Source organism: Ahaetulla prasina, chromosome 12, assembly GCF_028640845.1.
Source record: "Ahaetulla prasina isolate Xishuangbanna chromosome 12, ASM2864084v1, whole genome shotgun sequence".
Classification (NCBI taxonomy): domain Eukaryota; kingdom Metazoa; phylum Chordata; class Lepidosauria; order Squamata; family Colubridae; genus Ahaetulla; species Ahaetulla prasina.
The window spans coordinates 27183220-27204277 of NC_080550.1; the positions used below are offsets into that span (position 1 = coordinate 27183220).

At 41.2% G+C, this 21058-nt stretch overlaps 1 protein-coding gene across 1 annotated transcript; it reads right to left on the minus strand.

The window, feature by feature from the left end:
* Positions 1-953: 953 nt before the first annotated feature.
* LSM14A (LSM14A mRNA processing body assembly factor) lies at positions 954-20994 on the minus strand. Its single transcript, XM_058155195.1, has 10 exons — positions 20772-20994; positions 12758-12921; positions 10671-10803; positions 10312-10431; positions 7396-7566; positions 6063-6128; positions 5191-5367; positions 4364-4526; positions 3001-3241; positions 954-2266 (listed from the first exon to the last, which is right to left on the minus strand). The coding sequence occupies exons 1-10, from the start codon at positions 20890-20892 to the stop codon at positions 2243-2245; spliced, it is 1380 nt and encodes a 459-aa protein (XP_058011178.1). The 5' UTR covers positions 20893-20994; the 3' UTR covers positions 954-2242.
* Between the last annotated feature and the right edge of the window lie 64 nt (positions 20995-21058).

Sequence of the window (21058 nt, forward strand, 5' to 3'; positions counted from 1 at the left end):
GGCATCCTTGGGATGAGAGTGAACATTCTTGCACTTTTTACCAGCCAAGTCACAGGTTTTCAAAAGCAGAAATTGGAAATGTTGTTTTCCTGCACATCAAGTTTGTTTATCCTTTTTTTTGGGGGGGGGGCTTCCTATTAGATGATCCTAATAGGGCAAACCTATTCTCTATTATTCTGACATTGAATGGCAATAGAAGATGATCAAAAAATTAAAATTTAGCCCGGTTAAAATTAATACTAAGCATGTTTTCATCGAAAGCTGTTAAAATTAATACTAAGCAGGTTTCCATCCAAAGCTGTGAGGCTGTAGGTTTAATTGATAAACTTTAGTGGTCTTAAAACAAGTGAGCCAAAAGAAGTGGCCCAAATATCTATGTCTGAAATATGACTGAGCTGTAAAGAAATTTCACAAAGATTACTTTTCTTATTGAATGGTTTTATTCTGGCTTAAGAATAAGAAGGCCCACTTTTCCGTAGCAAGATACACTGAAGGGATGTCATGCTGCTGTTCATTGGGGTACAGTACACCCCAATTAGTAAAACTCAAATAACTGATGTGTAAATTGAAACCAAATCATACCTTCATAATATCTCATTGGTATTTACAATTTATCTGGTTTAAATAAGTTTGGGACACCTTACACAGTATACATAGTTATTGCAACAATACAGGACTTGCCTTTTGTCTAAAAAGCCCCCTCCAAACTGTTCAGTATCATGATTTGTGGATTCCAAAAAGGCGTTCACATGCAGAATATTACTAAACAATCGTATCTAATTCTACAGTTGCCAAATACTTGACCTCATATGGAAATGAATTACAAAATGCTTCCTTATAGTGCTATACAAAAAATATAAAATTACGGTTCTATCACTTTAGTATCCCCATTTGCTAACAGTGCATTTATCCACATTTTATCAGTACTGAACACGAAGGAAAATGAACAAAAATTCAGCAAATTAGATAAAATATTTTAATCTTTGGATCCCTTTATTCTTGTGGCTTTCAGATATACATAAAAATACAAATTATTAAAGATCTATGTCTAATTATAACTTAATAGCAAAAGAAGTCACAACTAGTTATTCAGAATTAACCTCAGTTACTCCAAGCAAAATCACTCTAGTGATACTGGGGTAAAAATGAACAGTCAATGTCTCCAAGCTACAGTCCATCAAAACTCTGGCAATCGCAGACGCTAAGAAATCATTCTTAATGGAGTAGGCCAACAATACAAAACAACATTTTAAGAATCGGCACATGGAGACATTTCATTTTTATTCCAGGCACATCAACGGGAACAAGAAGTCAGTGACTGGCTCTTTTTTTCCACTTACTATCATAACGTGGCCTGCAAACTGTGCATAAAGTGTTCAAGGTTTCTCTTTATCTAAATAGTCCCTTAGTGTGGTCCAATCCTACAGCAAGACCAAAAACTAGAAAATGGATTTCTTGCAAGAGAAATATTTTAATCCTTCTGAATAATGGAAGAACATTTCAAATATTTATTGGTAGTCAAAATATAAAAACAAACAAATTTAAAGCTGAAAAGCTAGAAAGAAAACCTCCAAACATGTGTTTAGCATTTCAACACGGCAGTTTTGTAGACTTTAAAATGTTTATTCTTAAAAAATTAGTTGCCTTTTATACAGCTATACAAAATCCCTAGTGTTTCTTTGGCAATGGGATAATCATGGAATTATACAACTATAAAAAGCTTCCTTTGCCTAAGAAACAGCATTTTCCATGTTTATTCTCTTTACTGACAAACCAATTTTTTTTACTGCCCAGCATCCCATTTGACAAAAATTACAACTATCTGAAAAGAGATTATAGGATTTCAAATACAACCTTCACTGGATTCAACACACTCACAGTACTGACGGCCTTCTGCATACAAATTGTCTTTATAGCCTGCAGCAATTATAAAATACAGTTTTAATTCAGAAAAACCCTCTCTGTAATGAAAAAAAAATACTAAAACTCCACTGAAGTACTGCTTTATATTTTTAACTATATGTAAGAAATTATTTAAGTTTTCTATCTCAAATATATTTAATATTCTTGTTTCTGAAGATGGCCATATTTTCAAAAAGTTACTTGCTCCTTTGAAATTAAAAACGAACGCCTAGTGCTGGTGAAGTTTTAACAGCAAATGAACATAATTCTTTGCAAAAACCAACACCTTCTTGGTACCATGAAGATCAGCAAGTCCACCTGCTTTCAAATTCTTTGTAGATTATGCTGCAACTTTGTTGTCTTTCTAAAAAGCAATACAAGATTAACATTACTTTTGGTTCAAGCTAGTATAAAGTCAATTTGATCAAAATCATAAACATTTTGAAAGACGGGCAGCCATACAAATTGGATAAATAGTAAACTTGTCATCAAATTTTCAAAATGAATAAATGAGTTTCATTACATCTACTAGACCCTGCCAGCGATCTGTTATATAACATAAATAAGCTTCTACAATAATAACTACCATACATCAAAATATGAATGGAATAGAATGATTTATGCTCGTAAGGAAAAACTAAGCCATGCCTCTTCCTTTAGCGCCTATGTTTGGTCTGTGAAAAGTCACAATTCATTGCCTGGTAGAGATATAAAATTCATTGCTATTGCTGAGGAGTATAGCTGATGATGTTAGACACAGCAGTGGTCTTGACTTGATAAAAAGGAAATTTCACCATGAATTTGTAGTCCATTTATTGTGCTGCTTAATTAATTCAATGAAGCCACCTACCAGTGGCGGAAAAGGAAAGGAAAAACTGGCAGGAAGATTCATAGAACCATTTCAGGTTTTGTTTTCTGTTTCACTGTACTTATAATATCATGCCATAAATATATATTTGTAAAAATCATAAAGATCACTGAGATAATGGTACCATAATTAAAGAAAAAAGTGAGTGAATTATCTAAACTATTTTAGTTCTGTAAACAGCACTATAATTAGCAGCTTAGAGATAGTAATAACATTGATAACTGCCTTACCCTATATTCAAAATCCGCAAACTCCCTGCCACCACGGCCACTTCTGAATCCACCACGAAAACCCCGAGGAGCATTGAAGGTTCCTCTTGCGTTTCCACGTCCTCTACCTGGCCGGAAGCCACCAGTGCCTCCACTTCCCCCTCGGCCTCTGTATCCCCCTCGACCACGGTTTGGACGCAGTGGAATTCCAAATGTCTCTGCATTTAGTCTTCTTTCCTCTGCCCAGTTTGGTCTTCGGTCTCTGAAAGATACAGAAGTGACACGTTGCTGGTGCTTCAAGTTATGACCATTTTCTTCCTAAAAAGATACTTCCAGAAAATGACCACTAGAAATGCCAGGGTTAGTTAACGAAATGAAAAGTAAAAACTGTATTACAGCGTGTAACCCCTTTCTCAGACCTTTAGTAATGGACACTCAAAAGTGAATTTAGAAATGCCAACATCTCCATTAAGTTCCACTTGGAAGATAACTGTGATCAGAAGGAATTCATTAAACTGTTGATAAACTGATGCAGTCCTTAGAAGTCTCTCAAATGTTAAAAAAACAGGTTGCACCTTTTTGCAAGAGGAAAATGATGAAACCACCTTGTCCACTGCCTCAGCCTTGGATTTTGAGAACACCTGCCTGGTTTTAGCAGAAGTCTGAATCTCAGTGCCAGGTCTTCCATCTTCAGCACACACTGCTTTGCTGGCATCCTTCCATAAAATGCAGAGGGGAAGAGAGTGGGGGAAGTAGGAGGGGGGGAATGACACGGTGACAGGAACCAGAAGTGTCAATCCAGAACAAACCAGCCGCTCAAGAACAGAGCTATGAGAAAGGACTGCGAAACTCCACCAAAAAGATGCCAAATATCATTGGACATTGACAGTCAATGGGGGAGGGCCAGGGAAGAGGGAAAAATGCTGGTTTCGCGTGGGAATATTCAGATCTAGCTTTGCTTATGCTGCAACCATTTGACTTTAGTAAAAGTAAACCTTTCACTCCAAAAATGGAGTTGAGGGCCTTTCTTTCCTAAATGCTCAAGTCTGGACAAGCTCAGAAGTCTCCATCTACTGTTCATAAATCCTGCAGCAAAATGAGTAGAGTAGAATGAACTGCGGCATGCCTGAATACAGAAGAAAGATTATACTTATAAAAACAAGCTACTAGTATTCGCATAAAATAGAAATCATTTTTAATCGCAGACACTGCAATCAAAAGTTGCACCCACATACATGATGGCAGTTCATTCTACTGCCTTCATTCTGCTTAATGTGAAAAAGAAACTTCAGTTCTTTATTCACATGCAAAATTCTGGCTCAGACATGCTGCCCGTTAGTGTCAAAGGAATGCCATGTGTAGCTTGCTCAGAAAAACTTGGTACCTGTTGTCATCACAGGAAATGTTATCAAAGAAAGACTTGGTTTTGTCATAGTAGCAATTGGGGCCAAGCGGGTCCTCATCATCTGCATTGCCTTCACTGTTTTGGGTGTCAACACCTGAATCGCCTTTATCTTCCCCATTCACAGGTTTTTCAGGCTTATCCTCTAGAAAATCAAGAGGGGGGGGGGGAAATGACCATCCTCAATGACCATTCTAGGGAAATAATTGCTGAAAAAAAAAGGCAGATAACCATTTAAATTCACCATCGCTGCCTGATCTTCTTGGGTGCAACTGCTTTTGGAGCAGAACAGTTCAATGACTGCAAACAACATTGTCACACGGCGGAAAGGAACCCCAAAATTGGGAAGAAACACAAAATGGTTCTTTTAATTTTGTTTCTTTTTGTACTCTTTTACCACACTTTACCATATTCCCATAAGTAGCAAAAACTAAAGTTACACCAGGACAATCAGCTAGATCCAGATTTAGTTACATTTAGAATCAAACCACTTGAAATCATGATGTCATGATGATTTTAAATCTATTCTAAGCATGATTGGTATGAATTGAACCCCCCTGAAAACTGTATAATTACTTTCTATTAATTCAGACTATTTGGCTACTTAAATCTGGTGCATATACCATTGCATTTTAGAATGTAAGACAACTTTGCAAATTACTTTAGGGGAAAGGAAAATTATGTAGGAGAAAACTCAGAGACTTTGAATATGTCTAAATGAAACCTCTCTTCAACAAAAGCACCCATAACACTTCACTCCAAAGTCAGCAAGCCTCATAAAAATGAAAAAGGCTCTGTTCACCACTTACCTTTCAGTTTTAGCTTATTATGAAATTCACGATCTATTTCATCCTTATTAAACTGTGCATTTGCACTTTCAAAGTCAAAATCCTTCTCAAACTTCATGGGAACATCGCGCCTAATACCAAACCTTCCTCTGCCTCCCCGATGACCTCCCCGGCTCCTCCGTGAAGCCGCACCTGGAACTGAAACCAAAAACAAACAAAAAAACAACAAAAACCAGGGTCTAAAGACACCACAGATTTTCAGGTTTTGGTAAACAAGCATCCTCAAACGACATTCAACGTTGACCAATGGGCAATGTTCTGTTTGCTGGTACTAATAATGTGAAACAACTTATATCTGATGTCACCGGATAAGATCTGTTTACTGAAGACATACTGAATGTTTATGTGTTTCATAAGACTGAAGATTGTTCTACTCCTCAATCATTTCAGAATCAAAAATATTTGCATTTTGGGTGAGACACAAACTCAACAGTCATCAGTGATGAAAACATGCTAAGTATTTTTTGAAAGAAAGCTCATGAGCAAGGGCCCCCGCCCCCCATCTCTCAGGAGAGTGAAGAAGTTGCTTTTTCTCTTTCACAAACAACATCCTTGTAATGTCGGAATAAGGAGCTAGCTGTTTGTAGACTCCCACAAACCACTCCGGTCCTGGTTTGTTCCAATCAGCACTGGCTGAAATAAGCCTCCTTCTCTGTATGCAAGACGTTCTAACCAGTTGTTCTCATAGCCAAAGGAAGCAGAAAATGAGGGAAGAGGTGGGGAGAATGTTTTATATCTCAACCCTTTAAAGCCGGGAAGAATTTTATGGCATCGTTGTAGTTTAGCCCACTCTATGGCAGAATGTTTTATTTTGAAAAATGATTTCAGTTTACCTATTTGTCGCTTGTTTTCATTTCTTAGATGTTCTGTTTCACATCTTGTCACCTTCTGTGCTTCAGCTAGAAATAGAGGAAATGCAAATAATATTTATAATAATTATAATAAACAGATTAATAATTCTGTTTAGCACAAAAACACAGAATTGATGGCAAGTGCAGTAGGGGTTTGTGTGAAAGCCATCTTGTTCACTGCTTCAAATGCAAGCGTACAAGATTTTCTGTGCACATTTGAAGTGGTACATATCTGAAACAGGACCTGTGCCTTTTGACCCTTGAGCAGAACAATAAAGGGCAAGTGGTCCTGGTTTAACAACCATTTGCTCTGTGGCCATTTGAACTCGTGATGAATGAGTGGTACTTAGGAATGGTCCTCAATTTATACAAATTAAAATATTCATTCATTCATTCATTCAAGATTATGGCCATCGCAGAGCCCCTGTGGTTTACATGAACACAGGTCAGGTGCTTAGCAGTGAACCTGGATTCCACCCATCACAGTGTCACGTCACTGTGATTTGTGACCTTCCCTACTGGTTACCCACAAGCAAAGGCAATGGGGAAGCTGGGATCACATGAGGTCCTTGTTTAGTGACAGTGACTGAGGCCTGCTGATTGCCATTGCTAAGTGGCGTGGTCCAGTGAACCCCATTGCTTAGTGATGACTACTCTGGCCCCAATTACTGTCTTTAAGCAAGTACTACCTGTATGTTGGCAGTGGGAAGGTCACGATTGGTGGCATGTCCTGCATTGGTATAGCAGCAGTGGCTACAAAGGGAGAAAGAAAGATGCTGGAAAGGTCAGGGTGGGAAGCCAGAGCCATGGGGGCAGGTGAGAGATGTTGCACTCTTAGTTCCAGAGGAACGAAACATGACAGTGTGTGCCAGCCTTGCCCTATTCACCCCATCTCAGGCTTTGACTCATCTGGGGCTTGGGAAGAATCAAAATATTCCTGGTTTCATTTCTGCCAAACTCTGGCTGACACTAAAGGTTTAGTGGAACTCTCAGAATGTGATGGGTTCGTTTCCAGATTAAGAACCGTTAAGTTTTCTGTTCTGCACACACCCCAGAACAAAAGGATAAATTTTTCCAAGCTGGAACCCACCACGGAACAGACTTCTCTGCTGCCTGAAGTGTCTCCCCAGACACAAGACAGAGAGAGGCACCTATCATTTATCTGCAGGCAAATAATCACTATTCCACTTTAGCACAAAGACAAATCGAAATTCAATTACATGGACTTTCAAAAGACTAATAAAAAGACCAACATGTCTAGAACACCCAGCCATACACAATGTTGCAGCAATATCATACTACAGTAATATTTTACCTCTCCTGTGATCCTGGTGATCTAATGTTTTTTGGTTGATAGACCCAAGTGGTCGGTTTGAAATAGAACTTCTCCCAACTGGGACGGAGGCAGGTAAATGGGCAGTTTGCACTGCTTGTTCCAGAGTTGGACTCTTTCTCAAGTGATCTAAGGGAGGCGGGGTGGACCGAGCTGAAACAGAAGCAGGGATACAGTATTAGCTTAGGCCCTCCTTTAAGGATTCCTTGAAAATCTACTAATTCACTTCAACTAGTCGTAACTTTCTCAAACATAATTTATTTGTAAAGTTAGATGAAAATATTCCCCCTTTCTCATTTTAAAGAAAGGGAACTCATACCTTCAGTCACTTATTCTCTTCCCATAAATTTTTCTCCTCTCTCTTTTAAGGAGGAAAGGATTCAGTAATACTGGATCTGCCAGACTTAGGTGGGGTGGATAATTTTATCACTTATTTAAATTTATTCAAGACATGACATTAATGTTTTATAGTCATTTACTTAAGACAACAGCTTAAAAAAGAGCCTGAACAAGAAGGAAATTGCTTTCTTAAGTTCTAGGAGACTTGTTATCTGGTTGGAAAAAAAGATTGTGTATCTTCATTGCACAAAATTAACTCTGTTTATTGGGAAAAGGCACAATTTTTTAAAAAAATTTGAATTTATATCCCACCTTTCTCCGAAGACTCAGGGCGGCTTACATTGTGTAAGGCAATAGTCTCATCCTATTTGTATATTTATATACAAAGTCAACTTATTGCCCCCCCACCAACAATCTGGGTCCTCATTTTACCTACCTTATAAAGGATGGAAGGCTGAGTCAACCTTGGGCCTGGTGGGACTCGAGCCTGCAGTTATTGTAACTGCAGGCAGCTGTGTGTTAATAACAGGCTGCATTAGCCTGGTGAGCCACTTCCCAGCCCATTATAAAACACCTTTCAATTATGTTTAATTATTGTGTTAACGTTATAACATTACGGGATTTCTTTGATCAGATCACTGAAAATTCTAAAAAAGTATGTTTTCAGAAACTTTTTTCTCCCAAATGTATATTCTGACATGTCTTTGAAATAGGTTATGAAATTATTCAAATAACAAAGCCAGATATATTAGCAAAGGGCACAAACAATATTTTGAATATTTTGAAATATCTTGTTTTGAGCTCAAAATATTTTTGGAATCATAAAAGAGGACTGGAGCAATTCTGGTAAGGTTGGACCGACTGTTTTGAATTTGAGAAAAGGCATTCAGTTTTGAAACACATTGAATTTGAGATGTTTTGAATACCACCACAGAACAGACAAAATAATGTATAATTATAGAGTAAAACAAACCAAATATAATTGTATTTGAAAGCCAGAGAATACAAATTAGTATTTTCCTTATACCAAAGAATGTAATACAATAGTTTATGATCTTGAATTTTAGAGGAAAGGATTTTTCAACAGCGCCACCACCCAAAATTCATGGAGTTCAATAAACCTAGACTCACTCAGGCCCAATCTAGGCCTGCAATTTATCACAGCTTTTGTAAGCTTGTACAATTGTTGTCTGATGGAGTTTATTCAATCAACACCTCATATGCAAGGAGATAAAGCTTTCAACAATGATGCAAGAATCAGGTTATACAGGCAGTCCTTGACTTAGTCACAATTGAGCCCAAAATTTTGTTGCTAAGCAAAACAGGTATTTTATCCGATTTTACCACCTTTCTTACTAAAGTTATAAAGTGAAATGCTGCAGTTGTTAAGTTAGTAACACTGCTGTTAAGTGAACTTGGTTTCCCCATTGACTTTGCTTATCAGAAGGTTGCAAACGGTAATTACTTGACCCCAAGACACTGCAACCATCATACATATAGATACAGATTAACAGAGTTGGAAGGGACCTTGTAGGTCATCTAGTCCAATCCCCCACTCCAAGCATACATGCCAGTTGCCAAGTGTCCAAATTTTGAACATGTGACCACGGGGATGCTGCAGTGGTCGTAGTGTGAAAAACAATCATAAGCCACTTTTTCCAGTTCTGTTGTAATTTTGAATGGTCATTAAACAAATGGTTGTAAGCCAAGGACTATCTGTATATCCGGCCAAAAACCTACGAGGGCATGAGAATCTAGATTCCTTCTACGATAGGGATGTCAAACTCAAGGATCGGGGGGGGGGGGGGGTGTCAGATCTGGCCCGCGGGGTGCTTCTATCTGGCCCTCTGCCAGCAAAAAGGGAGTTTGGGAGAGCTGTATGAGGTCCTCCCAAGCTCCCTTTTCGCTGGCAGAGGGTTGCAGGAGGCCGTCACAGCCAAAAACGAAGCTTGGGAGCCCATTTTTGCTGGCAGAGTGCTCTGGCTACCCCAGGCGTTCAACAATGATGTTGAGATTGCCACGCCCCCTGGCCACGCCCCTAGACACACCCCAAGGTCAAACACACCCTTGATGCGGCCCTCAATGAAATCCAAGTTTGACACCCCTGTTCTATGATATGTTTGTTTGCATTTATACCTGTTGACTAGTACTCTTATGTAGTAAACAGACTACTCTCAAATAAGGATTTTAGAAATTATACCTGTAATTACCACACTAAGATCTAGTGTGATCCAATATTCAAGGAACTTCAGCACAAGGCTTTAATATACAATATGGAAAAATGTTGTGCTATGCTTAAACCTGTCTATCATTACTGTTTGGAGAGCGGAGATTTAAAGCAGGGGTCTCCAACCTTGGCAATTTTAAGACTTGTGGACTTCAACTCCCAGAGTTCCTCAGCCAGCTTCGCTTCTCTGAGGAATTCTGAGAGCTGAAGTCCACAAGTTCTTAAAGTTGCCAAGGATGGAGACCCCTGATTTATAGAACACCTATTACATTGTGGAATACATGACTGAATACATGACAATTATAAGGAATGTGAAAGGATTAATTCTCTACCTTGAGAGAGCTGTGTTTTTAGTGATCTTGCATCTGTGGTAAAAGTGGAACCAACTGCACTGTTTTGAGACAAGCTAGTACTCGCTGGAGTTTCTGTTCCAAACGATGTTAATGAATTTCCTGCATCAAGATAAAAGAAATGTTATTTTTATCATTATTTTTTTTAACAGGTGAAGTCACTCAGACACCTTGGGTGTTGGCTACGTGTAGAGAGCTCTATATGGGATTGCCCTTGAAGGCCGCTCAGAAGCTCAACTCATCCAAAAGGGAGCATCTCAAAGAGCTACAGGCATCCCTCTGTTTGCCCATAAGACCCCTCCACTCTTTTGCTTGTTGAAGAAATAAACAATGCAGCTTACCAGCACCAACAGCCCCGAACTGCTGACTCACTAAGGGGCTTGGACTAAACTGACTGTAGGCCGGCATTCTGCCGAAAGGACCATAAGATCCCACAGACTGGAATGAAGAAGTAGAAGATGATCCTAGAGAAGACTGAAGAAAACAAACATTTGGAAGAGACTCATCAAGATAGTGAAAAATAGAGCCCCAAAAGAGATTTTGTGGTGCTTTCTAGAAATCAGCAATAAGAACAAAAGAGGCTCTTTTTTTAAGTCTCCACAATCAGTGGCATGCAAGAAATGCAATTGACCATTCATAAAAAATCATTTTACACATTGGAGACATACATAATTTTTATTTTCATCAATTCATCTGCCATTAATTAAGATAATAAAGTATTGAATAACAATGACTTCAACCTGAATATGAGGCTGTGTCCACTAAAATTCTTAAGTTATGTCGGCCATTCTCTCTTATTCTATGTTTTGTTATTCCAGCAGCAACATGCATGGCGAGTTAGCTTGCATGATTTGTACATTTGTTGTTGATTTATAAACACTTGCTAAGGCATTTGCTAGCATTTTCCCCTGTGGAGATGTGGAAAAACATTGTTCAAAGGCTCTGAACCAAGGCACTTGTTAGTTTTTCACCTGATTTGAGGTCCATTCCTCTAGTGTGCAGGAGGATTTCCCCTCCCTGCCCAGAGGGGAGGGGAAGTCCCCCAAAGCGCTGGAGGAAGAGACTTCAAATTTAATATCCTCTCCACTTGCAAAGTTCCCTGCTGGCTTCGTGTTGACTTTTTCGGGAAACTGGCAGAGAAGATTTCAAATGGCGGATCACATGATTGCAGGGCACTTGGCAACTGGTCATAAATACGAACAGGCTGTCAAACACCTGAAATGCCTCCATGTGATAGGAAGCAAGTAATAGCATGGTTTTTTACATTGGCCAGAAGTGCCTTACGACATCCGTTCCAAAGCTGTCATGACTGCAAATAGTCATTAATGACCAGCTGTAAGTCAAGGACTACGTATTATATATCGGCCTTGATCATTATTTTATTAATAATTATTTAAGATTCATGATATGCTGTTGGTAATTGTGCCATATGAAATTTAATTATTATTAGCAATTTAGCAAATTAGCGATAATCAGCATTTTAGCATGGCATCCGTGTCTCTTTTTGAAGTTTAGGAAACCATGTTTTTCCCTTGAGCTGAAGCCATTTTTTTTGATGTACAAAATCAGCAATCCAACAATAGAAGTCTCCTCTGAAATCCTTTATTAAAGCTGCAAGTGTTAAAGAAACAACTTCAACCTCCCCCACCACCCCAGGGCAAAAGGAAAAGATGTAACATACTTTAAGGATTTCTGCCTTTTTTCATTTCTAACAAAACAAAAGGCTTGATTGCACACCAATGTTATTTGTTTGATTTGTTGCTTCGCATATATAAAACGTATGTATCATTTATTTCTGTACCCTATATAAAGACTTGCCCATTCCCTTAACAAATGCCTTTCACTTTGCCTAAAATACCGTATATACTCGAGTATAAGCCGAGTTTTTCAGCACGTTTTTTGTGCTGAAAAACGTCCCCTCGGCTTATACTCGAGTATATACGGCTTATACTCGTTTTTTTTTTTTTTTTTTTTTTCACATTATACCGGATGGTGCAAACTTGGCGGGCTTTTGCATTAGTGCGGGGAAGCCCTGCCGGTGCAGTGAGAGGGCGGGGCGGGGGAGCCGCCAGCCTTCTCGGCTGAGGGAGGGAGGCTTTCCCTGACCGGTAGCTGCCTCATTTCCCTCCCTCGGCTTATACTCGAGTCCCCAGTTTACCCCAGTTTTTTGGGGTAAAATTGGGGACCTCGGCTTATACTCGGATCGGCTTATATTCGAGTATATACGGTACTTGTAGTTCTATTGTTGGGGATAGAGGGAAGTGAAAAATCCATTGTGCAAAGGTATTGGGTGTTTTTCTCTCAAATTCAGGGAAATATTCAGCAAATATTTATGTATAGTAACATTTAATGAACTTTAAAACACATACGCACACTTTACACAATTAGACCCAATTCTCATAAAACTCAGTGTGTTATAGTGTGATACCTGAACAATTGCTGGATCTTGGGGAAGAGAACACTGTGGTTTAGGAGGTTCACAAACAGTTAAATCTTTAATATCACTTCCGCGGAATATAATGTATTCAAATACTTCATCACGAGGTGGTATAGGTCGATCAGTTGGTCTGTCTTCAGTTCCAAACGAACAAACTGCAGAACAAAACAATTTTATATCAATGGTATATGCAAACAAAGATTTTGAATCATTAAAGTATTTGCTCTAAGCCAGGGGTGTCAAACTTGATTTCACTGAGGGCCTCATTAGGGTTGTGTTTGACCTTGGGGGCAGGCGGGGGGGCCAGGTTGACGTAACTTCTGTCAGGAGCACCTGCACATAGCACGCAGCCCTCCTGAGCTCCGTTTTCACTGGCAGAGGGTTGCACGAGGCCCTGGCAGCCGAAAACGGAGCTCGAGAGGCCATTTTTACTGGCAGAAGCCCCGCAGGCCGGTCCTTCGCTGTTTCAAGCCTTTGCGGTCCCCAGGCCAGATCTAAGTATCCCATGGGCCAGATCTGGGCCCCGGGCCTTGAGTTTGACACCCCTGCTCTAAGCCATGGGTGTCCAACTGTACTGACTTAAGAATCGTTTTGGGCAATAGTTAATATATATAAATCACATATTAATGTTAAAGTTTACATTGTCGCGTGGCATTACTAGCTGTCCAGGGTTGCATACAGTGGGCTGCAGGTTAGACATACCTGTTCTAAGAATCCTAGAGCAACATTACTCATACATTTGGTCTACTATGCCAATATTTTCAAATGAACATGTATTCTCAAAAATACAGGAGATCTAAATAGAGGCATATCAATCTGAAACAATGTCTTATTTATTACAGCATTTGCATGCTGCTCAGTGATGAATCTACAATAATCTGTCACATCAGGCCAATGGTCCATCAGACACAAGCAACCAGAACAATCCAGTGCAGTCTCAAGCAGAAGCTTCATCGTTAGTCACCGAAGTTACACGAATCTCACCAGACTGACTACATTCCCTATGGAAGGGCCAGATATGCTTGGAGAGATTCTGGAGGTCAGGCTTATGCTGCTTTCTGCAGCGCAAGGACTCTAAGCTTGATCTCCTCTTAACACCTCCCGCCACTCTAGCTGGAGATTCTACCAGAAAACACTGTTCTTACTAAAAAACTTACCTCTTACTAAAAAACAAATTTTTACTAAAACAGTAATACCCTAAAGAGAAAATTAAGAACAGCTTCAAAGAAAGGAATAGTTGAAAATAATTCAGAATATAAACATTTTAATTAATAGCAGATTGAAATAAAAGCAGAGCCTCTTTAAAATATATTTCAGGGCTACAAAACACAGAAATTTGCAAGCTACCTGCCCTTTCACTTGGATATAATTTTATTATTCTACAATGCCAATATTTTTAGTCTGTCCTTTTAAATTAAATTTAAAACAACAGCAGTAGCAGGCTAGTGATGTCAGTAGTGTAGGCTCTTCAATGCACCTGTTGGTTTAGAGAAAAAGCAGGTCAACTACATTCCTTGCAGAAACATCTGAAGTGCCATTTAGATCCACAAACTTGATTCAGAACAAGTAGTTGTCCTCGTTTAGCAATCACAATTGGGACCAGCAACTTGACAGTCAAGCAAGACCATGACTGTGCTTATGATCCTTTCTTCACTTTTCCTTTGCTTTACTGGGCTGCCAAGGTCCAAAATGCAAGAGGCCATAGTTACTTTTTCATCATTGCTGTAACTGCAGTCACTAAAGAAAAACTACTTGTATTGTGTGGGGGAAGAAGTCTTTATAGAATTTATAGATGGGCAATTAATTTCCCCAGCAGGCCACATGAGAAACTGGGACTGTTTTGGAGGGCCAAACCAATAGGCTGAACTTAAATCTGCTTAATATTAATTTGATTTATAAAAAGCATTAAATTATATGGTTTTAGTTAGCTGCTACTGGTAAGAATACACACTCCAATTAGGCTATGAAAATGTAGAGCATTTCAAATTACAGCAGTAAAAAATAGTAAAAACGCCAATCATTGTATCATTATTTCATTTTATTTTCAACATAACATACTGCTAAAAAAAGCAATACTGAAAATTTATATGCTTTGCAGTATGTTAAAAGACCTGCAATTAATTAACTTTATACAAAAAGCAGTAAATGCCTTTGATGTTTTTCAGTTCTTTTTTCTCGTTCAGTGAGAAAAATTCTGTCTGTCTTGGGATGGAACAAGGGCACTGAAGTCTGGTTCAATGTCTGAGGTTGATATGCGAAGGACAGCTGACAGGTGACCATGAGTGAGAGTTGTTCTATATCTGGATTTGTTGAATTTCATCACGGAGAATGTTTGTTCACATTTATAGGTAGATCCAAAGAGAATTAACGTCTTCTGAGCATGCCTCCTCATGTGTGGAAAGTTCTCCTCCTCTTGGAGAGAAAAGTAAAAACCCAGCAAGGATACTGACTTGAAAGGGCTCTGCCGGCAGTGTATCAAGCGGCAGGTCAATGAATTCAAGCTGAACATTGCTGGGTGTATTATTCACGCTGCAGAATAGTTAAGGGAGGAAAAAACAAGCGCATTTCATTCTCAACTATTCTGAAGTTTTGAAATTGCATTGGAAACTCCCGCCACAGTGTACTTAATAACATGGAGGAGTATCTGCAAGGTTAATCAGCTGATGGTTTAGCACTGGCAAGTGGGTAAGAATGTTGGCCTCCGTTTGGCTTGAAAGAAACTGCAAATTTCTCATGATCTGGCCACATCCAGCCCTTTGGCCATCCCTGTCTGGCCTATGTGAGGTCAACTGGAAATTAGGAATCAAACGTAAATAAGCACCCCACAGGGGCGGAAGTCAAGGCAGGCTCTGGCAGTTGTGTGGTAGCCTATGTCCTGTCCAGGCTCTCATCCAAAGCCAAGGAGAAAAAGTCAAAATTGTCTGCTTTGTTTGACAGCTGAAACTCCAGATTTCCTGCAATGCCCTCAATCTTTTTAGTTACGGTTCATTTGGAGATGGGCACATCCTCAAATGCCTCTTTTTTCTTGGAACACAGTAGTGCTGTAGAGTCCACCAAACACTCCTTGATAAATTCCCCATCAAAAAATGGCTTACTGTTTTTTTGCAATTTTGTGAGATACTACATAGCTGTTTTTGACTGCTCCATCCCTGGATGTGTGAAGCTTGGCAAAAAAAAACCTTGTTCGTTTTCCAGCTTAGCTAGCAAAGCATCAGATGCTGGTGCCCACTCTGCATCAGTCAAGCTGTTCTACTTCTTTCCGTGTTTAGTCACACAGTAGGGATTCAAATTGTAATCCTTAAACAAAGCGATCCGTATTTCACAAACTAAGCACACAGCTTTTCCTTTGACTTCAGTAGAGAAACACTTAGAAGTCCACATCTTGTAAAAAATTCTACAGACGGACACAACTAAAAGGTTAAGAAAACAAAATGACCATATGTTGAGGACTACCCACATGCTGTGGCAACTGCTCCTCATCCAGGTAGTAAAGTCACAACTTTGTTGAATAAAGGGACATGTCCAGTCTCTGAAGTTACAGATATTGCAGCATCCCAAGATCAAGTGACCAAAATTTGGATGCTTGAGAGCCCATCTACACCTATGGCCACAACGCCTCCCACCTACATATCTCCCCCATCTATGCCCTTTTAGCCCCCTGAACTCTGTAGCCCCTTCACCATTTTCCTGCTCCCACTGATGATGCCATGCCTGGTCCTGTGCTGCCCCACTCACTGCACACACATTTAATGTGGTTTGGTGGGGTTATTAATGTTCCCCAGCAATTCCTTTCACCAAAAATCCAGAACAATTAAGTCCAGCCACAAGGAGACCAATGCTAGACCACAGAGCAATGGCCAAGTAGTCCACAAGGCACTTGAAAGTGTCCCAACCAAAATAAGCAGGCAAAATTAAATCCACAACACAAGAGGGTTCACGAGGCAGGAAAGGCCCAGAATTCACAAGGCACGATCCAAGTCAAGGCACATTGTCAATCCAAAGCAAGGCAAGAATCACAACAACCAGAAAACACACAGCTAGGAAATGAACATGATATTCCCAGCTTGGCTTGTCTGCTGTGCTAAAAACCCAGCTTCTGGTGCAGCCCATCAAGAAGGGCGAGGTTTTCTCCTTGCAAGCAATCTGGCTGGCCTTCTCTCTGCCCTACATGTTCTTGGATCAGTGCAGAAGGCAGTTCCTCTTCCCCATCACTGGCCGCCTCCAGCTGCATGCTTTCCCCACCGGAAGGGTGTCCTGCTGCAGCTCTGTTTCAGTTAAATCCCTCTCAGACGGCTGCTTGGAGCCACTGACCAACTCCCCTCCAGACATGCCTGGAACTGGTTCATTCTCCTCCAAGCTGACATCTGGAGATATATCTGGGGGAAGTGTCCAGAGGAGTCATCACAGGTCCTTAATAAGGTAACTGCTAGCCATATAAAGTTTTCTTCCCAAGGTGGTAAATGGCAGTTTCCTCACAAGACCTGGGTAAGATGGCCTCCCATGGCCAGCAGTTGTCTCATAAAAGGCCAGGCTGGGCATGCCTTGACATCAGCAGGAGCAAGAAGATGGCAAAGATCAGCTGGGCCAGTGGAGTACAGGTGGCAGGGACCTTGGGTGGGGAGACTGACTGTAGCTGAGCCAGGGCTGATGCTGCTATGGCCTTGTGCTGCCAATGAAGTGTGGCATCCCACGGTTGACTTTTTTGCACTTTGTGGCTGCAGCAACTGGTCTTCACGTTGTGGTTCAGGGTTTCTTGCAGCCTCAGAGTCATGGCACACTAGAAGCGACTGAGCAACAGTGTGGCAAGCAGCCCCAAAGCCTTACAGTTATGGTGCTACTTGTACTGCAAGGCAGGGAGCAGGACACCCAAAAGGGCAGAGATTGGGGGTGGGGGGAGAAGACAGGCGGGGGAATTGGAAGCAGTCTGTTTCATTACTGAGGCTTGGGGTTGAGAGGGACCAAGCCTGAAATGGCTTGGATTGGGGTAGGTACTTGGTTAATGATGGGTGGGATTTGATTAAGGACGGCAATGGGGAATGCCAGGATTGCAGTCGCTAAGCAATGCATTCATATGACTTCGCATTTGGACTGCATTGCTTAGTGATTAAAAATCCAGCCCCAATTACGGTCATAATTCAAGGACTACTTATATACAAAAAGGCACAACACGCGACTGCCCAGAAATATTTTATCTGCTATTTAGTATTTCCATGTTGTTAATTTTCTGCAAGTTGTTCTTGAGCATTGATTCATTTTTATAATCCAAATCTCTAATTTTGACTGACAAATTGAATCTTTTAAAATACAATAATATATCACATCAGAATATAAAATAGAAGATAATCAATTCTCTAAACTACTCTATTCTCCATACGTCAATAGTGTAGCCAAATGATTTGTGAAATCTGGTACGCCTCTAATCAAATCAAACATCAGACAACCAAAATGTAGCAGCTCCATCAAAAAGCACAAGCCCAAAAGTGTAGTCTTGTCCCAATCTGTACACAACCATCAAGGACAAGAAGCATTTCTACTTTTACAGATCCAGCTTTCCAGGACTGTCCCACACAGAATTCAGAACAAGAAGGAGCATCAGATGGGCAGGTAGCCCTCACCAACCACCATTAGGACTGGCAATTCTGTTGCTAAGTGACATGGCCATAAAGTGAAAAATCATGTTACCACGTCCAACTTACAATGGCAGTTTGTCAGTTCCAGCTGCCATTGTTAAGGAAATCACCATGGATCATTGATCACAATATCTTACAACCCTGTGACTTCCTGTAGGCTTCTCCATTGAGTTTGCTTGTTGGAAGGTTCCAAGTGGCAATCATGTGACCATGGGATGTTGTGACTGTTGTACAGGTAGTCCTCGACTCACAAACATTTGTCTAGTATAGTTTGTAGGTATGACACTGAAAAAAAAAAGACTTATGGCCAGTTTTCACATTTATAATCATTGCAGTACCCCCATGGTCACAGAACCAAAATTCAGGGGCTTGACAACTGGCATGTACAGGTAATCCTCAATTTGCAACAGTTCATTTAATGACCGTTCAAAGTTACAACAGCACTGAAAAAAGTGACATGACCATTTTTCACATTTACAACCTTTGTAGCAGCCCTTAAAACTATCTTACAACCAAGATGACAGCCAAATACAGAAATTCCGTACTGAGGAAAACAGAACTTTTCAGTATATTTAGAAAATATTTATAGCAATTAGGAAACATGAATTACTATGGAAGCTGTTATACTTTGAATCACTTTTTACAGGCTGAGCTGAGCTATTTTTTGTACCTTCTGCCTGCAGCAGCAATTTTAACATCTGGTCTCTCTTTAAAAACTTCAGTCAGACACTGTACTGTGGTTCCTATAATTTGGGTAAGCAGAGTTTGCTTAATTATTCAAGGTGTTTTGCTTGCAATCAAATTTTGTCTTTCTTTAATGTTTCCTGGGGAAGTGACACAAGTTCTCTTTTTCAGATCAGTCTGCTGCTTGCTATGTCTACCTCACAGTGTCTATAAAAAGGTAAAGGTTCCCCTCACACATACGTGCTAGTCGTTGCCGACTCTAGGGGGCGGTGCTCATCTCCGTTTCAAAGCCAAAGAGCCAGTGCTGTCCAAAGACATCTCCGTGGTCATGTGGCCGGCATGACTCAACGCCAAAGGCGCAAGGAACGCTGTTACCTTCCCACCAAAGGTGGTCCCTATTTTTTCTACTTGCATTTTTACGTGCTTTCAAAACTGCTAGGTTGGCAGAAGCTGGGACAAGTAACGGGAGCTCACCCCATTACACGGCAGCACTAGGGATTCGAACCGCTAAGCTGCCGAGCTTTCTATCGACAAGCTCAACGTCCTAGTCCCTGAGCCACCGCGTTCCTTCACAGTGTCTATACCAGGGGTGTCCAAACTTGGCCCTTTGGAGAGTGGTGGACTTCAATTCCCAGAATTCTCCAACTAGCAACTTGCTTAAATTTATAGCTCATGCTGGCTGGGGAATTCTGGGAGTTGAAGTCCACCACTCTCCAAAGGGCCAAGTTTGGACACCCCTGGTCTATACCAACCCCAAATTCAAAACTAACAGTTCTTGTACTTTGAACTACAACTGACATCACTACCTCAGCAAGAGTCCCAGTGCCCCATACAGGGATTGCCAGCATCTTCAGGTACAGCCAAGATCCCAATTTACCTGTCCAACTTCAGACATTAATCTGAGAATGTCTACCTGAAGATTTTGGAGGGCTGAAAAGGCTTCTGAAATGCGTAACACATGTTCTACCAAAGAATTATTTCCAAAAAGTGACACTAAGTATTTCATACAGTAAAACTGGGAGGAATGAAAAGCAGAACAGAAATATTTACCCAAAAGATAAGGATCTTTGTTATTCTAGCCACCCTAGGAGTATCATTCTAAAGGCTTAATCAGTGAGGATTCTTTTGTTTTAAGAGCGACAAAAGGGATGAAACTAAAGAAACAATAATGTGGAGTGGAAGCAGAAATAAGATCCAAGTACTGAAATGATCCAGGAAAGGCGTTAAAAGTAGAAGGGGGGGGGGTTTCTTTGAAAGCAAGAAACGCTCAAAATGCCCTGTCAATGCTCATTTTTGTAAATGTGGTTTTGAACCGCCCAAAAACTCTTTTTATTCAACGTTGCAAAGGCGGCTCGGGGCTTAAGCTGGGGAACCGTCGCGTGAACGAGAGGCGGCGGCAAAGGGGCCATTTGAACGGGGCAAAGCCGTTCCTGTTTTTCTCTCCGATACAAACGCAGCCAGAGGCCGATCGATCAGCCAGCCGGCTGCCAAAGGCCAACGTCGCAAAGGCCTCGGCTTCCCCCAGGAGGGAGGGGGGGGAGGGGGAGGGTCTCGGGTGGGGGTGGGGAAACGAGGGCTTCGCTGCCCCGGATCCCTGCCCCCCCGGGATACTCCACGCCGGCGACCCGCGAAGGAGGCCCTGGGAAGCCCGAGCAGCGCCCGGCCTGCGGAGCCCGCTCCGCGCGCCTCACCCTTGGCGAGGGCCACGGTAGAGTTCTCGGTGTCGATGGTGTAGAGGATGCCCTCGTAGCGGATCTCGGCCTTGGAGATGAGGCTGATCTTGCTGCCGATGTATGGCGTGCCCCCACTCATGGCGCCGCCGACCTCGCTCGCCCGCCCGCCCTCCGCCGACTCCGCTGCTTTTCCCCGCCAGCGGCCTCCGGGCCACAGCCGCCCCAACGCTCTCAATATGGCGGCCACCGCCTTCACCAGCGCCACGAAATGGATGCCGGGAAACAGCGGCCACATCTCGCGAGAA